The sequence below is a fragment of the Takifugu rubripes genome, chromosome 3 (genome assembly GCF_901000725.2).
Source record: "Takifugu rubripes chromosome 3, fTakRub1.2, whole genome shotgun sequence".
In the NCBI taxonomy this organism is placed as follows: Eukaryota; Metazoa; Chordata; class Actinopteri; order Tetraodontiformes; family Tetraodontidae; genus Takifugu; species Takifugu rubripes.
Window position 1 is genome coordinate 6,633,161 of NC_042287.1, and position 16,976 is coordinate 6,650,136.

The 16,976-nt window shown below is 45.3% G+C and overlaps 2 protein-coding genes across 5 annotated transcripts in view; one reads left to right on the forward strand and one right to left on the reverse strand.

The window, feature by feature from the left end:
- sema3b (sema domain, immunoglobulin domain (Ig), short basic domain, secreted, (semaphorin) 3B) overlaps nucleotides 1–16,976 on the forward strand; it is a 68,848-nt gene that overhangs the window by 39,785 nt on the left and 12,087 nt on the right. For 2 of the 3 annotated variants that reach the window (XM_029833197.1, XM_029833198.1), the window contains exons 11-18: nucleotides 134–278; nucleotides 1,041–1,260; nucleotides 1,340–1,431; nucleotides 1,859–1,900; nucleotides 2,041–2,198; nucleotides 2,278–2,333; nucleotides 2,864–3,003; nucleotides 3,118–6,087. In XM_029833197.1, coding sequence (XP_029689057.1) covers nucleotides 134–278; nucleotides 1,041–1,260; nucleotides 1,340–1,431; nucleotides 1,859–1,900; nucleotides 2,041–2,198; nucleotides 2,278–2,333; nucleotides 2,864–3,003; nucleotides 3,118–3,630 — 1,366 coding nt within the window. In that variant the 3' untranslated portion in view covers nucleotides 3,631–6,087. Of the gene's footprint in view, nucleotides 1–133; nucleotides 279–1,040; nucleotides 1,261–1,339; nucleotides 1,432–1,858; nucleotides 1,901–2,040; nucleotides 2,199–2,277; nucleotides 2,334–2,863; nucleotides 3,004–3,117; nucleotides 6,088–16,976 lie in introns of those variants that run through there. The other variant, XR_003887764.1, reaches the window with a different exon arrangement.
- The window catches only part of sema3bl (sema domain, immunoglobulin domain (Ig), short basic domain, secreted, (semaphorin) 3bl), a 42,036-nt gene continuing 38,718 nt past the window's right edge, over nucleotides 13,659–16,976 (reverse strand). For both annotated transcript variants that reach the window (XM_029833199.1, XM_011621790.2), the window contains exon 16: nucleotides 13,659–16,297. In XM_029833199.1, the coding sequence (XP_029689059.1) occupies nucleotides 15,788–16,297 (510 nt within the window). In that variant the 3' untranslated portion in view covers nucleotides 13,659–15,787. The remainder of the gene's footprint in view (nucleotides 16,298–16,976) is intronic.

The window sequence follows — 16,976 nt, forward strand, 5'->3', positions numbered from 1 at the left end:
GTCAGAGTTCAGTCTAATTGTGTCTGCATATTTGTGTGTATGTGTGCGCGTGCATGCATGTGTGCGTATGCGTGCATGCGTGTGTGTGTGTGTGTGTGTGTGTGTTTAACTCATCTCCCCTCTCCACCAGCAGCAGTGTGTTTAAAGGCTCAGCTGTGTGTCTCTACTCTATGAATGACATCCGGAGGGCCTTCCTGGGGCCCTTTGCTCACAAAGAGGGGCCCAACTATCAGTGGGTTCCTTTCCAGGGAAAAGTTCCGTATCCACGACCGGGAATGGTATGTTGTTGCGGTCCAAAAATCGTTAACGCCATCACCACTGACTGTCATGAACACGTGATCAGCTTCTAATGGGCTGAACTTCAGCTCAATACTACAGTAGAGAATCACTCCTGCTAATCAATAAATGCTTATCAAGGCTCTGCAGAGCACATAAGCAGCAGCAGCTCTTCCTGCCGCAGCAGAACCTGCAGAACCTCTAACGTGTGAGGAAAGCACATTAGGGGTTGGCAGTGCAAAAATAAATGTCTGAAGTTGCCGGATGCGGCAGATTTATAGTAAATATTTGCATCCTTGACTACAGTTCTAAGACTTGGAATTCTAATTAGAAGGGGAGGGAAGCTGGACCCTGACTGGGAAAAGCATCTCTCGTGTCTCTGTGACCGAATCACAGCCTCATCACCTGACTGCGACCTGTGGGTCCACGTTAGCAGGAGAAACACAGGGCTAATTAGCTCCCACAGAGCGTGCAATCATTCAAACTGGTGCAGGGTCTGGTTATATGTAGGAGATCAGATGGATAAAGTTCTCTGAATTACTGCAAATCCTGTATGATAATCTCATACAGCCGCAAAAGTGACGCAAAAGCTACACTGTCGCCCCCTGGGGGCAAGGTGCAGTAACGCTGGGGATTTTTTCAGTAGTAGGACTTTGGGGGGCAAACCAAAACTCCAACTTCTCCCAAAATGTCGCCACACACTCTGAGAGTTGAAAGTAACAGTTGAAATTGAAAATAATTTCAATTTCCGTTTCTTCCATTAGTGTCCCAGTAAGACATTTGGCAGCTTTGAGTCCACCAAGGGTTTCCCGGACGATGTGATCCAGTTTGCACGGCACCACCCTCTTATGTACAATCCCGTCTACCCCATGACCCGGCGGCCCATTTTTGTCCGCACTAATGTGGACTACAGCTTCACGCAGATCGCCGTGGACAGAGTGGGCGCTGCCGACGGACAGTACGATGTCATGTTTATTGGAACAGGTGAAAGGCTGGTTTTTATTCCCAACTTTGTCAGGTCCCAAGGATGAAGGAAGCTGATGTACTCTAAATGTGATTCCAGACAAAGGAACAGTCCTGAAAGTGATAAATGTCCCTAAAGGGAGCTGGAACAACATGGAGGAGCTTCTCCTGGAAGAACTGGAGGTCTTCAAGGTAAGACAATTGTGGAAATATCACTTTCTTGTATGTTTTTGTTTATGTTTATGTTTTTTTATTTGGTCTGTTTTTTTACCAACATATACAGCATGCATATAGAAAAAAAAATCAAGGCACGCATGGCAAGGTGGGATCGCATGCCTAGTGTAATATTTGCACTAGCAGTGAGTAATTACCTCACCCCATCTTTGTGATACTGTGAGTTTGAAGTAAAACTAATGCAGCTGAATGTTTGACGATGCTGCCATCTAGCGGCGAGAGAGACCACAGACACGGAAGGATTAGCGATCAAAATGGGTAACCCAGTGGTTACAGTTCGATAATGTGATTTATTTAAGTATAAAAATGAATCTAATATCATTAATGTCGGACTCTTCTCATGTCGAGTTATTATAACGTGTGTTGTAACCTCTCTGCTCCTCAGGATGCCTCGTCCATCATCAACATGCAGATCTCCTCAAAGCGGGTAATACGCTTTATTTCTTACCATGTCGCTTGGAAAAATTGCATTCCGTTTTTCAGCACATCAGACAAATCGTTTAATAGTTCAATATCAGGACGCACCACCAGTCTCAAAGCTCTCCCCGCCTCCGTTTCCCCTTGCAGCAGCAGCTGTACGTGGGCTCCGCCACCGGCATCGCCCAGGTCCCCCTCCACCGCTGCAGCGTGTACGGGAAGGCCTGCGCTGAGTGCTGCCTCGCCAGAGACCCGTACTGCGCCTGGGACGGAACATCCTGCACTCGCTACCTGCCCAACACCAAGAGGTGGGTGACACAAACACTAACGCACGCCGCATGATGACTTCCAAACAAGATCAACTCAAACCAGGGTATTGCTCCGCAGGCGTTTCCGTCGCCAGGACGTGAGGAACGGAGATCCCAACACCCTGTGCTCCGGAGGTACCTTTGCTGCCTCGATCAGTTTGAGTCATGAGAAGATTAGCCGACCTCCTCTGCCTCGCTCGGACCCTCTGCGTCTGACATCTCACTGTCTTCCTGTGCCAAAAATTCCTAAACTCTTCCACACTTCACCCCGATGACCTTTGTCCCGGGAAGCCAACAATGAGAGCATTCTGAGGTCATCGCTCATTCTGCCACAAACCTGAATTCAGCTCATTGCTCAAACTGAAGGAGGTCTGCGGTAATGCGATTACATCATGTGGCACGCAGACTGGGCTGAGTGAGGTCGGAGAAGGTCACAGTAATTGTCTCTAAGCAGTTTGGCACATGGCGCGCTATTGTTTCTCCAGTTGGTTGATTAAAGAAACCCCGATGTGATCCAATGAAAGCCTTAATGTTACACTTTCCTTAGTCTTTTCATGAAATTAATGATTTGGGATGAAGAAACCCATTTCACTATCACTATTGGGGGCTGCAGGGTCACTGTTGACCTCCACCCAACTTCTTCCTCTCTTTAATGCCCCCTGCAGACCACCATAAGTATCGCGTGGCAGAGAAGAAGCTCTATGGTGTGGAGGGAAGCAGCACTTTCCTGGAGTGCATCCCCAAATCTCTTCAGGCCAGAGTCACCTGGACCTTCCAGAAACATCCACAGAATCCAAGAGAAGAGGTGAGAGCACCCGTAGATGGCTTCCTGCGCTGGAATTTCAAGGAGGAGGTTATTGATCTCACTTTACAAAAGCGCTTCACGTGTATGAAACATGTTTTTGTGAATGTTTTGAAGGTGCGTCTCGATGACCGCATCCTCCAGACGGACAGGGGTCTTCTGATTCGACGTGTCCTGAAAAGAGACATCGGGGTCTACCAGTGCCACGCCATGGAACACGGCTTTACCCAGACCTTGCTGGGGATCACCTTGGAAGTGGTCCCTTCAACATCCTCCTCGGCCTCCAATCTGCCCTCTGATGCCCCGGTGAGGTTAGACCCTCGCAGCGGAGGCGCGCCCCCTGCCACCAATCAGAAGCTCTGGTACCGGGACTTCATTCAGCTGGTGGACCACCCCAACCTCAGCACGGTCGACCAGATTTGCGAGCAAGTTTGGGCACGTAAGAACGCAGCTGGGGACCAGGTGGACAAGAGCGTCCCTGCTCCCGTGAAGGACGTCCCCCCTCTGGGACCCTCCGTCCGCCCAGGGAACAAGAAGTGGAAGCATCTTCAGGAGATAAGGAAGGGCAGAAACCGCCGGACCCATGATGGGAAACCGAACCCTCGAGCACCTCGAAGTGCAGGGGAGTAGGGAGAACAAGCTGGAGGGAGGATAGATGGACTGATCCAAGGAGAAAAGAGGAGACTGATAGAGACTGAGAGACTCCTGGAGGCATCCGATCATACAGACATTGTACACTCACGCACATGAACACACATGCAGACACACACGAAGCACCTGGCCTGTGTATATTTGTCTATGGACGGTACCCCGGCTCCTGAGTCCTTGTCCCACTAGCAGCCCCTGCATGCCTTACTGCCCAACTCCAGCCTGCACGACCCCGTCACACTCATCCAGTAGTCTAGCGTGCGAGCAGGGAAGGAGTCCAACTCTATCATTGCGTAACTCACCCGACGTTCTGCTTCTCCCCACTGGCAGCCAGCAGCGGTGGGGTTTGGTCGCCCAACAAACGCACCCTTTTGTCTCCAACGGGAGCCTCACATGGAATGTACAGCAGCTGGATGACGGCTCCATCCAGCTGTTCTGACCTGTTGATTTCATACCAGTGCTAACAAATGGGATTGGTGTCAGTAGCAGTATGTTATGGGGTGGAATGACCAAATTAGGAACAGGACTGATCCACAGAAACCCTCCACGTTCACCACATAAGTCAGTTACTGAGCAGGCCGAGGTGCCGACAGTGTTAGAGCTCCTTTTATTTCTGCTAGCAGTTTTTGTAGGCACATAAACGGCGCCATCGGGCTTGGACCCAATGTCTCATCGAGGCTATTGTCAAACCTCCAACGGCTTTTTTTCCCCAGACCACTAAAAAAAAATGACGGTGGGAAAACAGACTACTGTCATTCCATGATGGGAGATGTTTACGTCTGATTAATTTGGAAACCCATATTAAAATTGCAGATTTCACAGTAAAATGTCATATTTATTAGGCTGTGTTTAATGATGTCGTAGCATCATGGTGATGTCATGAACATGGTGGTTTGGGTGGGACGAAGGAAGAGAAATGTTCCTATTGGACTCTACTATGACAACCTCTGTGTCTGGGCTCCAGTACAGTAATATATACAAGCATGATATTTAAGACTTTTATGATTTCTTTTTCCGAAGTGGTACTTCTTGGCCTTTCTCTTTTACACTGTTGTTGCATATTTGTGATAAATATATATATGCAAATAACCCAGAGTCAAAGATGCATCCCTCAGCACGGTACAACGCACAGGAACCTGTTCTTCTGCTACCCAGAATGCATTTGACCTTTCTGTCTGACTCTGTTGGAATCTTTTATAATTAATTGATCTGAGCTGCTTAACCTACGTCATCTCCTGATAAGTCTTCCTTCTCTCCGTGGTTTTTGTACCATAGGTTGTTGTCTGTGCTAACATGGTGTAATAGCCCCCCCTAGTGTCTTCTTGTGTGTATAGTTCATTGATCACAGTCTATCCACATGTCAGAAAACAGCTGGGCTTGTAAGATAAAACATGTTTTCCTCATGATCTCATCTGTCTGGCTGCCACCTTTTTAATCACATGCGCAAACATTTTTATACATGCAGACATTGGCGGCATTTTGATTTGGTATTTTTACTTAGTCACACCTCGAGAGAACCGATTCGGTCTGTCATTGGAGTTGTAGATGTATGGAATCATTGATGTTATTTATATACCTTCCTTGTAGAGATGTAATTGCCTCTTTACGGTGAGCAGAACTGGCTCTTGTAGTAGAAAGGGACCCATTTTGATGCCACATCCAGGATTCGTGTTGATGACAAAAACGACTGAGGTTATTCACTAACTGGGGGTTAAATGTAAATGTAGTGGTGATCTTTTTGGTTTTTTATATATATAAAGAGATTATTTACATTGGTAGTGGTGTCCATCTTGGCCATGTCTCCCTTTAAAACCAGAAGTCGTGTTGTGAGCTTTTGATTTTGCATGACCAATGTTAGTGGCTAACGCGTTTGACAATGGTGCGGTGGTGAGGAAGAGCGAGAGGAAGAAAGCACAATGTTGAATATTATCATTATTCCTGTGTATTTATGTGCAAAGATAAGCTGATATGTTGTGGTGGATTTTCTTTCTTATAAACGTAGATTTACATCTTTATTGTTCTGCTGATAAAAGACTCATCCTCAACAGTTGGACGTTGCAACCAATGAGAACCTTCCTCTGAGCACAGTGTCCAATAAGAGGCTTTGTTGTCCACACAGTCGCCACTTCTGTTGTATCCCACGCCATGCGATGTACCCCTGTTGGATAACCCTCACCGAGGTGTGTGTGTGTGTGTGTGTGTGTGTGTGTGTGTGTGTGTGTGTGTGTGTGTGTGTGTGTGTGAGTGACTGGGGGAAAGCAGAGCTCTGTACATAAATGGTAAAGGAACAGTGGTGTGTGAGTGTAAAGTGGTCTGTTGATGAAAGTTCAAAGGTCAAAGGCCAAAGTTAATGTGCACTGTAATACTCCCAGAGGTCATTGTGAAATGTCATGTCAGATTGTTTTTGATTAACACAATAAAAAAATATGCAGTTACTTATAAATGCCTCATCAGTTTTGTGATAGTGGTCTTTATACTGGTAGAAAAACAAAAATGATGATGATGACGACGATGATGATGACGTTAACAACAACAACAACAACAATAATAATAATAAAACGTTAACGTGAGCATCTAGTTTTTTGACCACAAGGTGGCAATATCGTTACAGTTTGAGCTAAATAGTACAAACGGGCCTCATTAAATAATCTTGACGTGATCATATTTATAGATTGTTATTGTTGATCTTGGTTTGGGCAACCATAGAAACAGTGGTTATGTTATTTTTGCACAACCGATGTGGAATTTTCATGGCTCTCCATCATCCATGCTCCTGTGCCATCATGTGTGTTTTTAATCCAGTTTTTATTCCACTCACACACCAGAGGTGAAATTTCTTTTATGTTCAGGAGGTAATCACACGCAGAGAATCCCGTATGTGTCCTTGGCACCTTCTGCATGTCCTCATTAGTCAAGTCTGGCCATTCTTAAAAGACATCTATTTACCTGGAGTTTGCTCTAAAACACCTGGAGATCTCTGACAGAAGCATTCCCCTGCAGCTGGCTGACATTTGAGTCAGTGCTCTGGTATTTATGTACCAGGCTGTGAGCAGCATGCAGGACGTGGCCAAACCTGCCAGCCTGATCCATCAGCGCCGCCAGTGTCAGCACATGTACAGAACAGAGGCAGTGCCAAATGCTCATCGCCCAAAATGAGGCCTTAGATTCCACCTTGGCTCTGACTGAGCAGCATCAGGACAGAACTATTAACACATGGACTTTTATTAGCAGCATATGGCCTGCATACAACTCTTAATGGACCCAATCATTGACTGCAGATCTCATATCTGTGGTCATTATAAGCAGACAAATAAGAAAACTAAACTAAAATTACATTTTAATAGCAGTAAAACAGCGCTAAAACAGCGCTAAAATCTGCAGCTGCATTAACTCTGTCTTCAGAAGCTCCGTTTCAGAAGCTCAGTGGAGCATCCAGTTGGGTCTGCAGCCCCCAGTAAAGACTGCGCTTCCCCCGCATGTCTGTGTTGGGTTTTAGATGAGAAACAGAGGAAAAAGTGTTTACTCCTTTGTCCATATCAATGTCCCGTCCAGTATATACTGGGCCAAATGGAAACTGCTTTCAATGAACCATTTAAATGTGTAATTGCTCACATGTCTGTGATCTTATTATTGCTGTCAGGCAATGATGTCAAATTGTTTGTAAAGAAATTATGCAGAAATGATGTTCAAAACTAAAAAAAAAGGGAAACTTTCTCCAATTTTGAATAGGAAAACTGCATCTGTGTTGCTTTACTGGTTTGAATGTATGATTACAGTCAGATAGGAGGATAAAGTATCAACCAAATGTAATCTGAAAGTTGATATTCCCCCCCAGCAGACTGGTGGCTGCGCTAATGTGACCTAAAGCTCCAACACACATGGAAAAGTCGTTAATGTGCTGCTTTCTAAAACAAACTTCACAACTGTGCATTTAAAATAAGATTAACAACATCTTTCTCTCCTCACCAGGAAGCAGTAGCAAATACACATGCACACACACACACACACACACACACACGCACACAGCCTTAATGATTAATGATCCTAATTAACAGTAATTACCCCACTGATTAGCTTTAGCAAATTAGATCCTGTTGACACACACATACACACACACAGACACACACACAGACGCACAAACGATTGTGCAGCTGTGGTTGCTGGGCCGCTACATTAGCTTCCTTTCATTTTGAGGAGTCTGGCCCAAACTCCAAATCGAAGCCTCACCATCCATGATGGTCTAAATTTAAGTCCGTGTTGATCATTCACTCATTCTGACCAACGTATTCTCTGTATGTTGGCCTCAAACAGGCGTACGCGGCAGAAGTACAACTTATGTTGCACACCGTTGCCTCATTCTTCATCGCTCCAAATCCTGCAGCTCCGGACTGACCTTTGGAACCAGCTCCTGCTTCAGGTTAGTGCTCAAATCCCACCTGAAAACTTCCCTCTGCTACTTCTAAACCTGACCATGATCCTTTATTTTCTTTGTTGTAAATCAGTTTTATTGTATATCATTTTTGTGTTGTTAAATTTATGGGCTGTTCTCCTGAACACAACTAAAAACTATTCCTGTGTGACAGGACGAAACAAAAGGGTTTTATCGGTCGGGGATGATTTGTCACTTTAGCACAAAGTTGCTAAAGTCTCACCGCTGGACTCCACAATGCCACAAGAGCTGGGAGCAAACAAACACAATTAATTTGAAAAAGAGGAAGAAACAAGTCTGAAAAACCTAAAATGGACATTGTGACCCCAGAACTATGGCGCAGTTCATCATAGTCAGATGTAAATACTCGGCTTCATCTCCAATTACTACCAACCGTCAGCCGAGGTCTTTAGAGCGGTAACAGTGTTGCACCGAAATGACACTGAAGGTAATGAATCTCCCACACACACACACACACACACACGCACACACACACACACACACACACACACACACACACACACACACACACACACACACACACACTGTTGTGTCAGGTGCTGGCCCATGTTGTGTGCAAACAAAGAGCAGGGGACTTTGGGTGAGGGGATGTGCATTAATAACCTTTGTGTCCTGAGCCCAATGGGGTTATTCCATCATTGTAATTTAGAGGCTCTGCTGGTGCCGGAACTTTGGCCGGAACTTTTGGCCGAGCCAATCAGAGCCAATCCAGTTTATTCGCACCAACCCTTTGAACAATACGTCTGTGATTTTTCCTTTATTACTCAAAAAAAAAGATTGAAACCGCCTCTTCTTGTTACATTTATAAGCCGTAAAAATCTTAGAATTCCGATTTTTGAATAACAACATGAATGCATTCATGATTTGGGGCTCGGATTGGACCTGTTTGTTTATCTTCCTGTATTACTTTGACTCTTACATTGACTTCCAGGATGTCAAACAGAAAAAGAAAAGACCATCCCTGAGACACGTGGTGTGTTTATGGCGCCTATTCTCCACCTCAGCCGTGTGCACGTTCACGCCTTGTAGGTTTGGAGGCAGCCTGTCTTCACGTGCACACTCTGACAGGGTTCTGATCATATAACTTGATGCCAATAAAGCAGAGAGCTGACCAGCCACACTCAGAGTCGCCTACGAAGTATTTTGTCTGCTGTGGGCAGTTGTGGAAGTGCCTGCCACACTTCCCAGTGCAGCTGCCACAGCTTTCAAATACACACACGAGCACAGACCCAGTTGGCAGGTCACTGCCTCTGACACACTGACGGCGATCTGGTGAGTGTTCAAATACAACTTTGCTGCTAAACAGGAAAGAAGCAGGAAGGGGAGCGTACGTGTGTCTTTAGCATGTGGCAGCTGCGCTGGATTACTCCCATCTTTGAATAATCAGGTGTTCATCCTCCTCTCTGTTGTTTTTTTCCCGCTCCAGGTTCGAAAACAACTTTTCCCCCGTCCGTTTCTAATGCATAAATCATGACTCAGCAGAGGGGAAACAACATGCTCTCATTACCGCTGCAGCAAACATCTCTTAGGTCTCGTGTTTGCTGCGAAGGATTCGGTGAATGGCGGGAAGTGGCAGGCCTAAACATCATTAGCCGTGGCTCCAGATGGCAGACTGCACTGCTGTGAATCATCAGTGTCCAACTATAGAGGCTCTAACAATGGCAATCTCACAGCTGGATACAAATATACATTTGCTTGACTGATAACAGCAATCTTTTCACCGTTACCCTTAAAGTTGAGTGAATTAGCTGACTTGGGGGTTTGAACGGTGTCCGCTCGCAGGCCTGTTTCACCCACCGGTGAGCTCATCGTGCTGGGGGGCTCTTTGTTGGCTGGCTGCAAACAGCATAACATCATCTGCGTAAGTGAACACTGCTTCGTTTCATAGAACCACCCGACCAGATCACATGTTTTTAATTATTATTGCTCCATACTTTGGATCTGCGACTTGTTTCTTCTGGCCCCGGTGTAGCGAGACGTTAGCTTCGGGCTACTCTGCCAGTGCCCCCTGTCCTCAGAACACTGGTGCCGAGCCGGGCTTGATCCCAACGGGACCAGAGCCAGGTTACTCATTGTGATCGTGTGCCTCGCCGCCAAATTTATGGCAGTTCAGACAGTTTAAGAGCGACATCTGGTGAGTCCTCAGTAGCAGAACCAAGGTCCTTGCAGCACCAAAGGTCACCCAGACCACCACTTCTACACTCTAACAGAGGCACATATGTCAGTCGCATGTTCTGCCACTTATCAGTTCATCCACTTTTTCAAGCTTCTCTTTTTATCTGATTTGCTCTTCTTACAGCAGCAGTCATGTGTAGATTTATGGCCCAGCCCGCATCAGCCCTCTTCCATTGAGGAGTTTTCCTGCTATTATCATGCTGGTCACCTGCACGTTTCCAGTTTCCCTCCCTATAAAGGATCTTTGACTCAAGACAGTTGAAACTTGTCTGCAACCATAGAAAGTGCTTGTGCACCTCGAACACGTCTGCTCGCCACTCTGGCCGTGATGTTGGCACAGAAGGAATGTCAGAAAGGTTGATGAAATGAATCTGGACACAGTCTCGACCTTGGAGCTGCAAGAACATTTGAACGTTTTGGAACCCTTTTATTTGTGTCAAAGTGCTTTTCCTCTCATTTGCTGTAAATCTGCAAAGCCTGTAACGTGTTAAAAAGAACCCGCCATCAACAAGCTCAAATTCTTCTGTGGTTTGTGGGACAGAAATCTGGAAGAGCCAACACGTTCAGACCCTCAGGACCCAGGAAAAAGGAGCTTTGTGGGGTTGTTGGGAACATCAGAACAGCAACACTCAAAGATAAATAAACCAGTTCTACACTATATTTGTGTTTGAACAGCGTGATGGACCGTTAGAGTGAAGACCAACAACAATATTTATCCAATCACGTTCTAAGAGAATAGAACCATTTACAGAATCAAGACACCAGAAAGGATCTCTGAAGAGCCAAGAGCCTCCTGAACAAACTGGTGAGCAGAGGAGAACAGGGCTGCATGGTTTCATGCATTTTGGGTTCCAAACCAACACCTCAAAATATGTTTTTAAGCCAGTGGCACTGCAAATGTTCCACGTTTGTTCTTTAAAAAATATATGAGATTTAGCTTGAGCAGAAATACTTCAGATGTGGTAATGTTTCCCTTTCCAGGATTTCTCAGACAATCAAAGTAGGAAGGGGTCATAAAAAGCAAAGAAACACCAGTAATCAGCGACCAAAAGGCTGGAAAACTCAACTGTTTAGTGTCTCAGTTTCACTCTTTTGTAACTTTGGATCTGGTGCTTCACAACCAAAAGTAGTTAACAGGATGTTGTGTTTATGTGTAACTCACATTTGATTGGTTTCACATGCGTTTTATGCATTTGTGGTCTCGCATTAAGGCAGTGCCCTCTGGACAGCCATGTTACACAGCAGAGCAGAGGATTGTGGGATGGCGCTGTGTTTACACCGCGGTCGCTACAACAGCAAACTGACGCCTGAATTCTAGCGGTCGAACTTTTACTGTTCGTACTTCAGTGGTCCAAATGCAAAGCTACGATTCGCTAATGAAAACAGGCTTCAAGGATTCCTTTATTCACGAGTTGGGGGGTTATTTTGGAGTTCTTGTTGATCGGCGATGGCGACGACATCAGCTATGATACATGGACGCTGATGCTTGCTAAATAGGCCGACAGCAAACGTGTACAGGTTACAGTAAAGCCTTTTATCTCTAGTGACGTATAAAAATGAACCCGTATAGCTGTAGAGAACACCAGGACATGATGCAACACCTTTCTCAGCCTCTTGAGGAGTAAACTGAATTTACTGCTTCACGCTCAGATTACACACACACACACATGCACACACACACACGCACACACACACACGCACACACACACACACACACACACACACACACACACACACACACACACAGAGTAAATAGGGGCTCGTGCACCACGGTGCAGGTGCTTCTGCATCTCAGCAACATCAAGTATCCATATGTAGAAAACAGATGTAAAACTGCAAACTGGAGCCAAAAAGGTCTTTTTTTTGGGCCGGACATCCCCCTCTCTGGTCATTTTCCAACCCATAACTTCGGGACAGACCAGAATGAGACATATTTTACATTTGGAAGCCAAACCGCAAAGTGTGAAAGGTGTTATTTCATCTCCATAACATACAGAACAATTCATAATAAGGCGTCACGGTTGACCACATATCAGGGGGTGAGCGCACACGCACACACACACATACACACACACACACACACACACACAAGGACACTTTCTGTATGTTGTCTCTGTTCATCTCCACAGCGTGTTTGAAATGAACCAGTCAAAATGTTCCAGGAGTGTCGACTCACTTGTGGCTTTAATTTTAGCAGTTTTGTTTTTAAAATTATTCTTTTGTTGCACAGAAACTGCATTTGTTTTGCATTTGAGGACAGGATTTGGACACATCGGCCTCAAAGCCAGATGTGGCGCATGACCCCTCCACTGTTAGAGGAGTAATTCAGATAAAAGACGCGGAGTTATTTCAACCGTTGGTTCAGCCTTAAGAATTAGAACAGCTGATGAGGCAAAAGTAGCATAAAACATCTGAATCGAAGGATCTCAGCTTGACCTCCATAAAGGAAAGTTCCAATCCAAACTGAAAAACCATCTCTGCTTAAATTAAAGCTTTATTTACACTTCCAATAGTCCATAACTGCATCAGTTCTGAATGAACAGACTTTGGCTAAATGAATAGATTGGAAAATTGATGCCAACTGTTCTAACTGCAGAATCACAGACTCTGATTATCGTCTTTGACGCTCAATGATGAATAAACTCGTAAAATACTGAGGTGAAACAGGTAAACATCAAATATTTAGCTCACGTCGAAAGATTCGCCAAGCCTCAGTCATTTCTGTCTCCAGCTCACATATTAACTAGTTTGAAGGATGTAAATTGGTGTGAAAACTTTGCAGATATAAACTTTTCTAATCAAGGGAGACGTGACGCCGACCTTCCGGACTTCCACGGTCGTCACGTTTCCACACTGATGCCACAGTAATTCCAGTAATGAAGCAAAGAAATTCAGTTTTATACTACGTGGCGCTTATGAACTCGTGGGTGTGTGTGCACACACGCATCAGGCTGCGTGAAGCATATGCACGTATACATCCTGCTTTTATGAGTCTGTGGTTGCGCTCGCTGCTGCAGCATAAATCCCAGTAATGACTTTAGTTGCAAGTTGGTATTTTATGAGATAAACAGTTTTCTTAAGCTCTGAGGAGCGTTAAACCACAGACCTGACGACTCAGCTCGGTACTAAAATGCCGAGATCCGGTCACCGAGGAGAAGAACGTCTGGTCCGGAGGTGCTGCCCCACCCTAAAGCCAGGCTTTAAGGCAGCTCCAAAAACCGCCATTGCAGGTTATTAACACAATGACAGGACGCTTTGGGTTTTTTTGAGGGGGATCCAGTCATAAAAAGGGCAACGGTAGAGTTCCGGGGGAATCAGTCTTCAACCTCTCAGTTCTGCCCAAAATAAACTGGTTCTGTACACACAGCAAGTCAGGATTCTTCTCTTTTACGTGAGAAAGTCAACTTTAATGACGTTAAATAGCATACAGATACATGCACGTTAGAGTGACACTTAAATACAACATAAATACGGGCTTGGTCAGAAACCTCACAACCAGCAGTTTCACAGCAGGGACTGGTCACCTAGGTAACGCTCACTTGAGTCTCTGGGAGGACAGGTTAATGCAGGCCAGGGCCGTTGTGTCCTCAGCTTCCTGTAGCGTGGCCATGGCAACCAGAGGACGCCGCAGGTGGTTGTTAATTGTTGCCACCAATCAGCAACTAACCTGAAGTCACTAAACGTTGTCGTGCTACATTAATGCACAATTGTGTCTTTTGTTGGTAGTAAAATGCTGCTGTTGAACATTAATGTTTTATCAAGAGCAAAAACTAACGTTTAATCAGTGTCACGGTTTGGTGATAAGGAAAATCTGTGTTGTTTTTTATTATTATGTATGTTTACAATTGAATTCAAATGTCATGTGGTGTTTCTTCTTTGTGGTAAATGATTTAAAACACAATTTTCAAAAGGCTAACAAATTACAAAGTACAAAAGCTTTTTTTTTCAGAATCACTTTCAATGGCACCCCGGCAAACAAGAAAAACAACTGTCGTTACATAACACGGAAAACATGCTTCTGTTGTTTTTCTGAAACTTTTGAACTCACAAAAATAACTTACCCACAAAAACTTCTTTTTTTTAATGCCATTCACACATGTTTCTTTATACTGGACACACACACCAGCAACAATACTTTCAATACAGAAATAGGTAAAGTCACAGGAAGTTACTTAGTTAGACTAAGAAAAAACACTTAACGAGTTCAATGCGTACTTTAATCCGAAAATGAAATATTTGTGAATATTTGTTCATTTGTTCTCTTCTGGATGGATGTGACTTAAAAAAAAGTCTTTGTGATGTGCGACTCGGTTGTAGCTGTGAACCCAAGCGTCTGTCCTCAGAAAACAGCTTTTTTCAACGCCTCTCTGTAAAATAAAATCTATTTATATGTTTTTATTTCATGAACTGAACAAGGTCTGTTTTACCAACGGAGCTGTAGATGACAGCAGTGGATTATCCTGGTTTTAACCAGTGAACCGTCTCAAAACCAGTGTTGACAAAGCAAAGAATTCAGGCGTCAAGGCTGACGCTGAGTATTTTCACAGGAACTGTGGGAAAAGGAGCCCAGCGGATGATTAAAGCGGGAGGTGACGATACTTCCGAGGGGTCCGATTATGTCATTTGTCCCTCAACGCCTCATTTCAGACTGCGAGTTGAAATGAAACTGGCATCTTAAAGGCGTCACTAAGTAAATCACGAGGAACGCTGCTGTGTTGGGCCGAACTGTTACTCTGATTTATGAACACGCCTACGTTTATGTTGCACGTGAGCCTGAAAACAAGGCTCTAAAACATCCCTTTAAGGGTCAGGGAGGGGGGGGACTGCGATCTATAGCTGGTGTTTGATGGAGCGTTCGACCCGCAGCAGTAAGAACAAGGCAGTGCGCCTTTAATCTGTTGAACCGTCAACATTCGTCTCACGGTTGCTCCCAGTAACAACCAGTTGAGCTTATATGTTCATGTGTTCACATAAGGAAGTACAGTAAGTGTGTGTATAAGCACTGAGTATTCACTTTATATGCAGTTAAATAGAGCACAAAAACATATTAAAACCAAGCAACGGAAGCCTCGACGGCTCCAGTATCGACAGTGTTGAGAAAGTGGCGAGAAAAGGTTACATATACGTCAGAGAGCTCTCAGGCTGTCCCAGTTGAAAAGTCAAGGGCCACCAGTTTGCCAAAGAGGGTTAGCAACGCTAGTCGGCCAGCATGTCGTCATCTGAGGTTTGGGAAGTTGTAAAGTTGTTACCAAATTAGGGGAAAACTCTGATTTCCAACGAACTCTTTGTCCATTAATGTTACATCATCGGGTCGGCTCAGTGGCGTCTCGTTAAAGTCTTTTTTTAGGGAGGGGGGGGGGGTCTTGTTCAGAATCGTGACCCACACAAACTACACGTTAAAGCTCTAATTAGCTTATTTATGAAAAGTTTCATAAATTTTCAGAGTTTCAGCTCTTGGGTGTAAATGCTGGAGCTGTATCAAATGTCCTTTTTGTCCCTCTCCTCTTCGCTCCGCTACTCCTCCCACAGGCTCACATCCCTCGGCGTCCGGTTCCGCTCACCGGGGCTCTTGCGGACCTTCCTGGCGCTATCCTGCGCCTGCCGGTACTTCTCCACCATGCTCTTGTGCTTCCTCCTCAGCTTGTCATTGCACCACATCCTCTCACAGTACTCTTCCACGTGCGGCAGGTTGGACGGTCCGATCAGCTGCATGATGTCCTTGAACCACGTGCGCGACTGGCCGATGGTGCCGAGCGAGCCCGCCCTGCTGTAGGCGCTGCAGGGCATCCAGGCCCTGTAGCCTCCCGTGGACCGGTCCTTGAACGGGTCGGAGAGGCCTCCTATGTCACGGGTCAGGAGGTCGTCCACAGTCTCCCCCTGGAGGACCTGGAGGTTGAGACGGGCCAGGGTCTGAGTGAAACCATGCTCTCGCGAGCGGCAGATATATGAACCCTCGTCCTGGTGTAAGACTCGGCGAAACAGGAGCCCCTGATCTGTAGACAGGATCCGATCGTCCAGCTTCACCTGAGGAAGACCCACAATATATTCAGCATTTATAAGGGAAATCAGATGGATTTAATGTTCTCTAAACTTCAAATCATCAAAAATATGTGACATTTTAGCTTTTTTTGTGTAGGTATTTGCTCCAAAAACAGGAGGAGGTGGATGTATATTCTGAAAACATTCTCATTTATTCTGAAAAGAGGGAAACATTGAAATATGGGATCCTCGCTGTATAATTTAAACCAGCTCAACAATTCTACAGAAAATTCCGCGGAATGCAGAGAGCTCTTTGTTCCCTCAGCTCCGATGGCAGGAAATCCAGTCAACGTGAGTTTTCTAGCTTTCTCTTCTCGTCTCCAACTCCCTCGTTCCTCCGCCAACACAAACATGGCCGCCCCGTCAGTTTGAGTGACGGCAAATGTTTATTTGCAAAGGAACCGAGCAGGGCGGTCGTGTCTCCATGCTCACATGGCTGAGAGAACCACGCTGCCACCGGCAAAAGGAGAATGTGCCGCTATGCCGGCGGCAACCTGACGGATAATTAATGTGTCGAATGTGTCAGCCACGTGCCAAATTCACATGCTTCATCAGGCCACCGTTGGCCAGATTTCACTCTCTAAACAGAGCTAGCTAGATTTTATGTTTAAATCTTTGGAATTTAAATCTTGAGACAAATTAATACCACCTATTCGACAGGTGA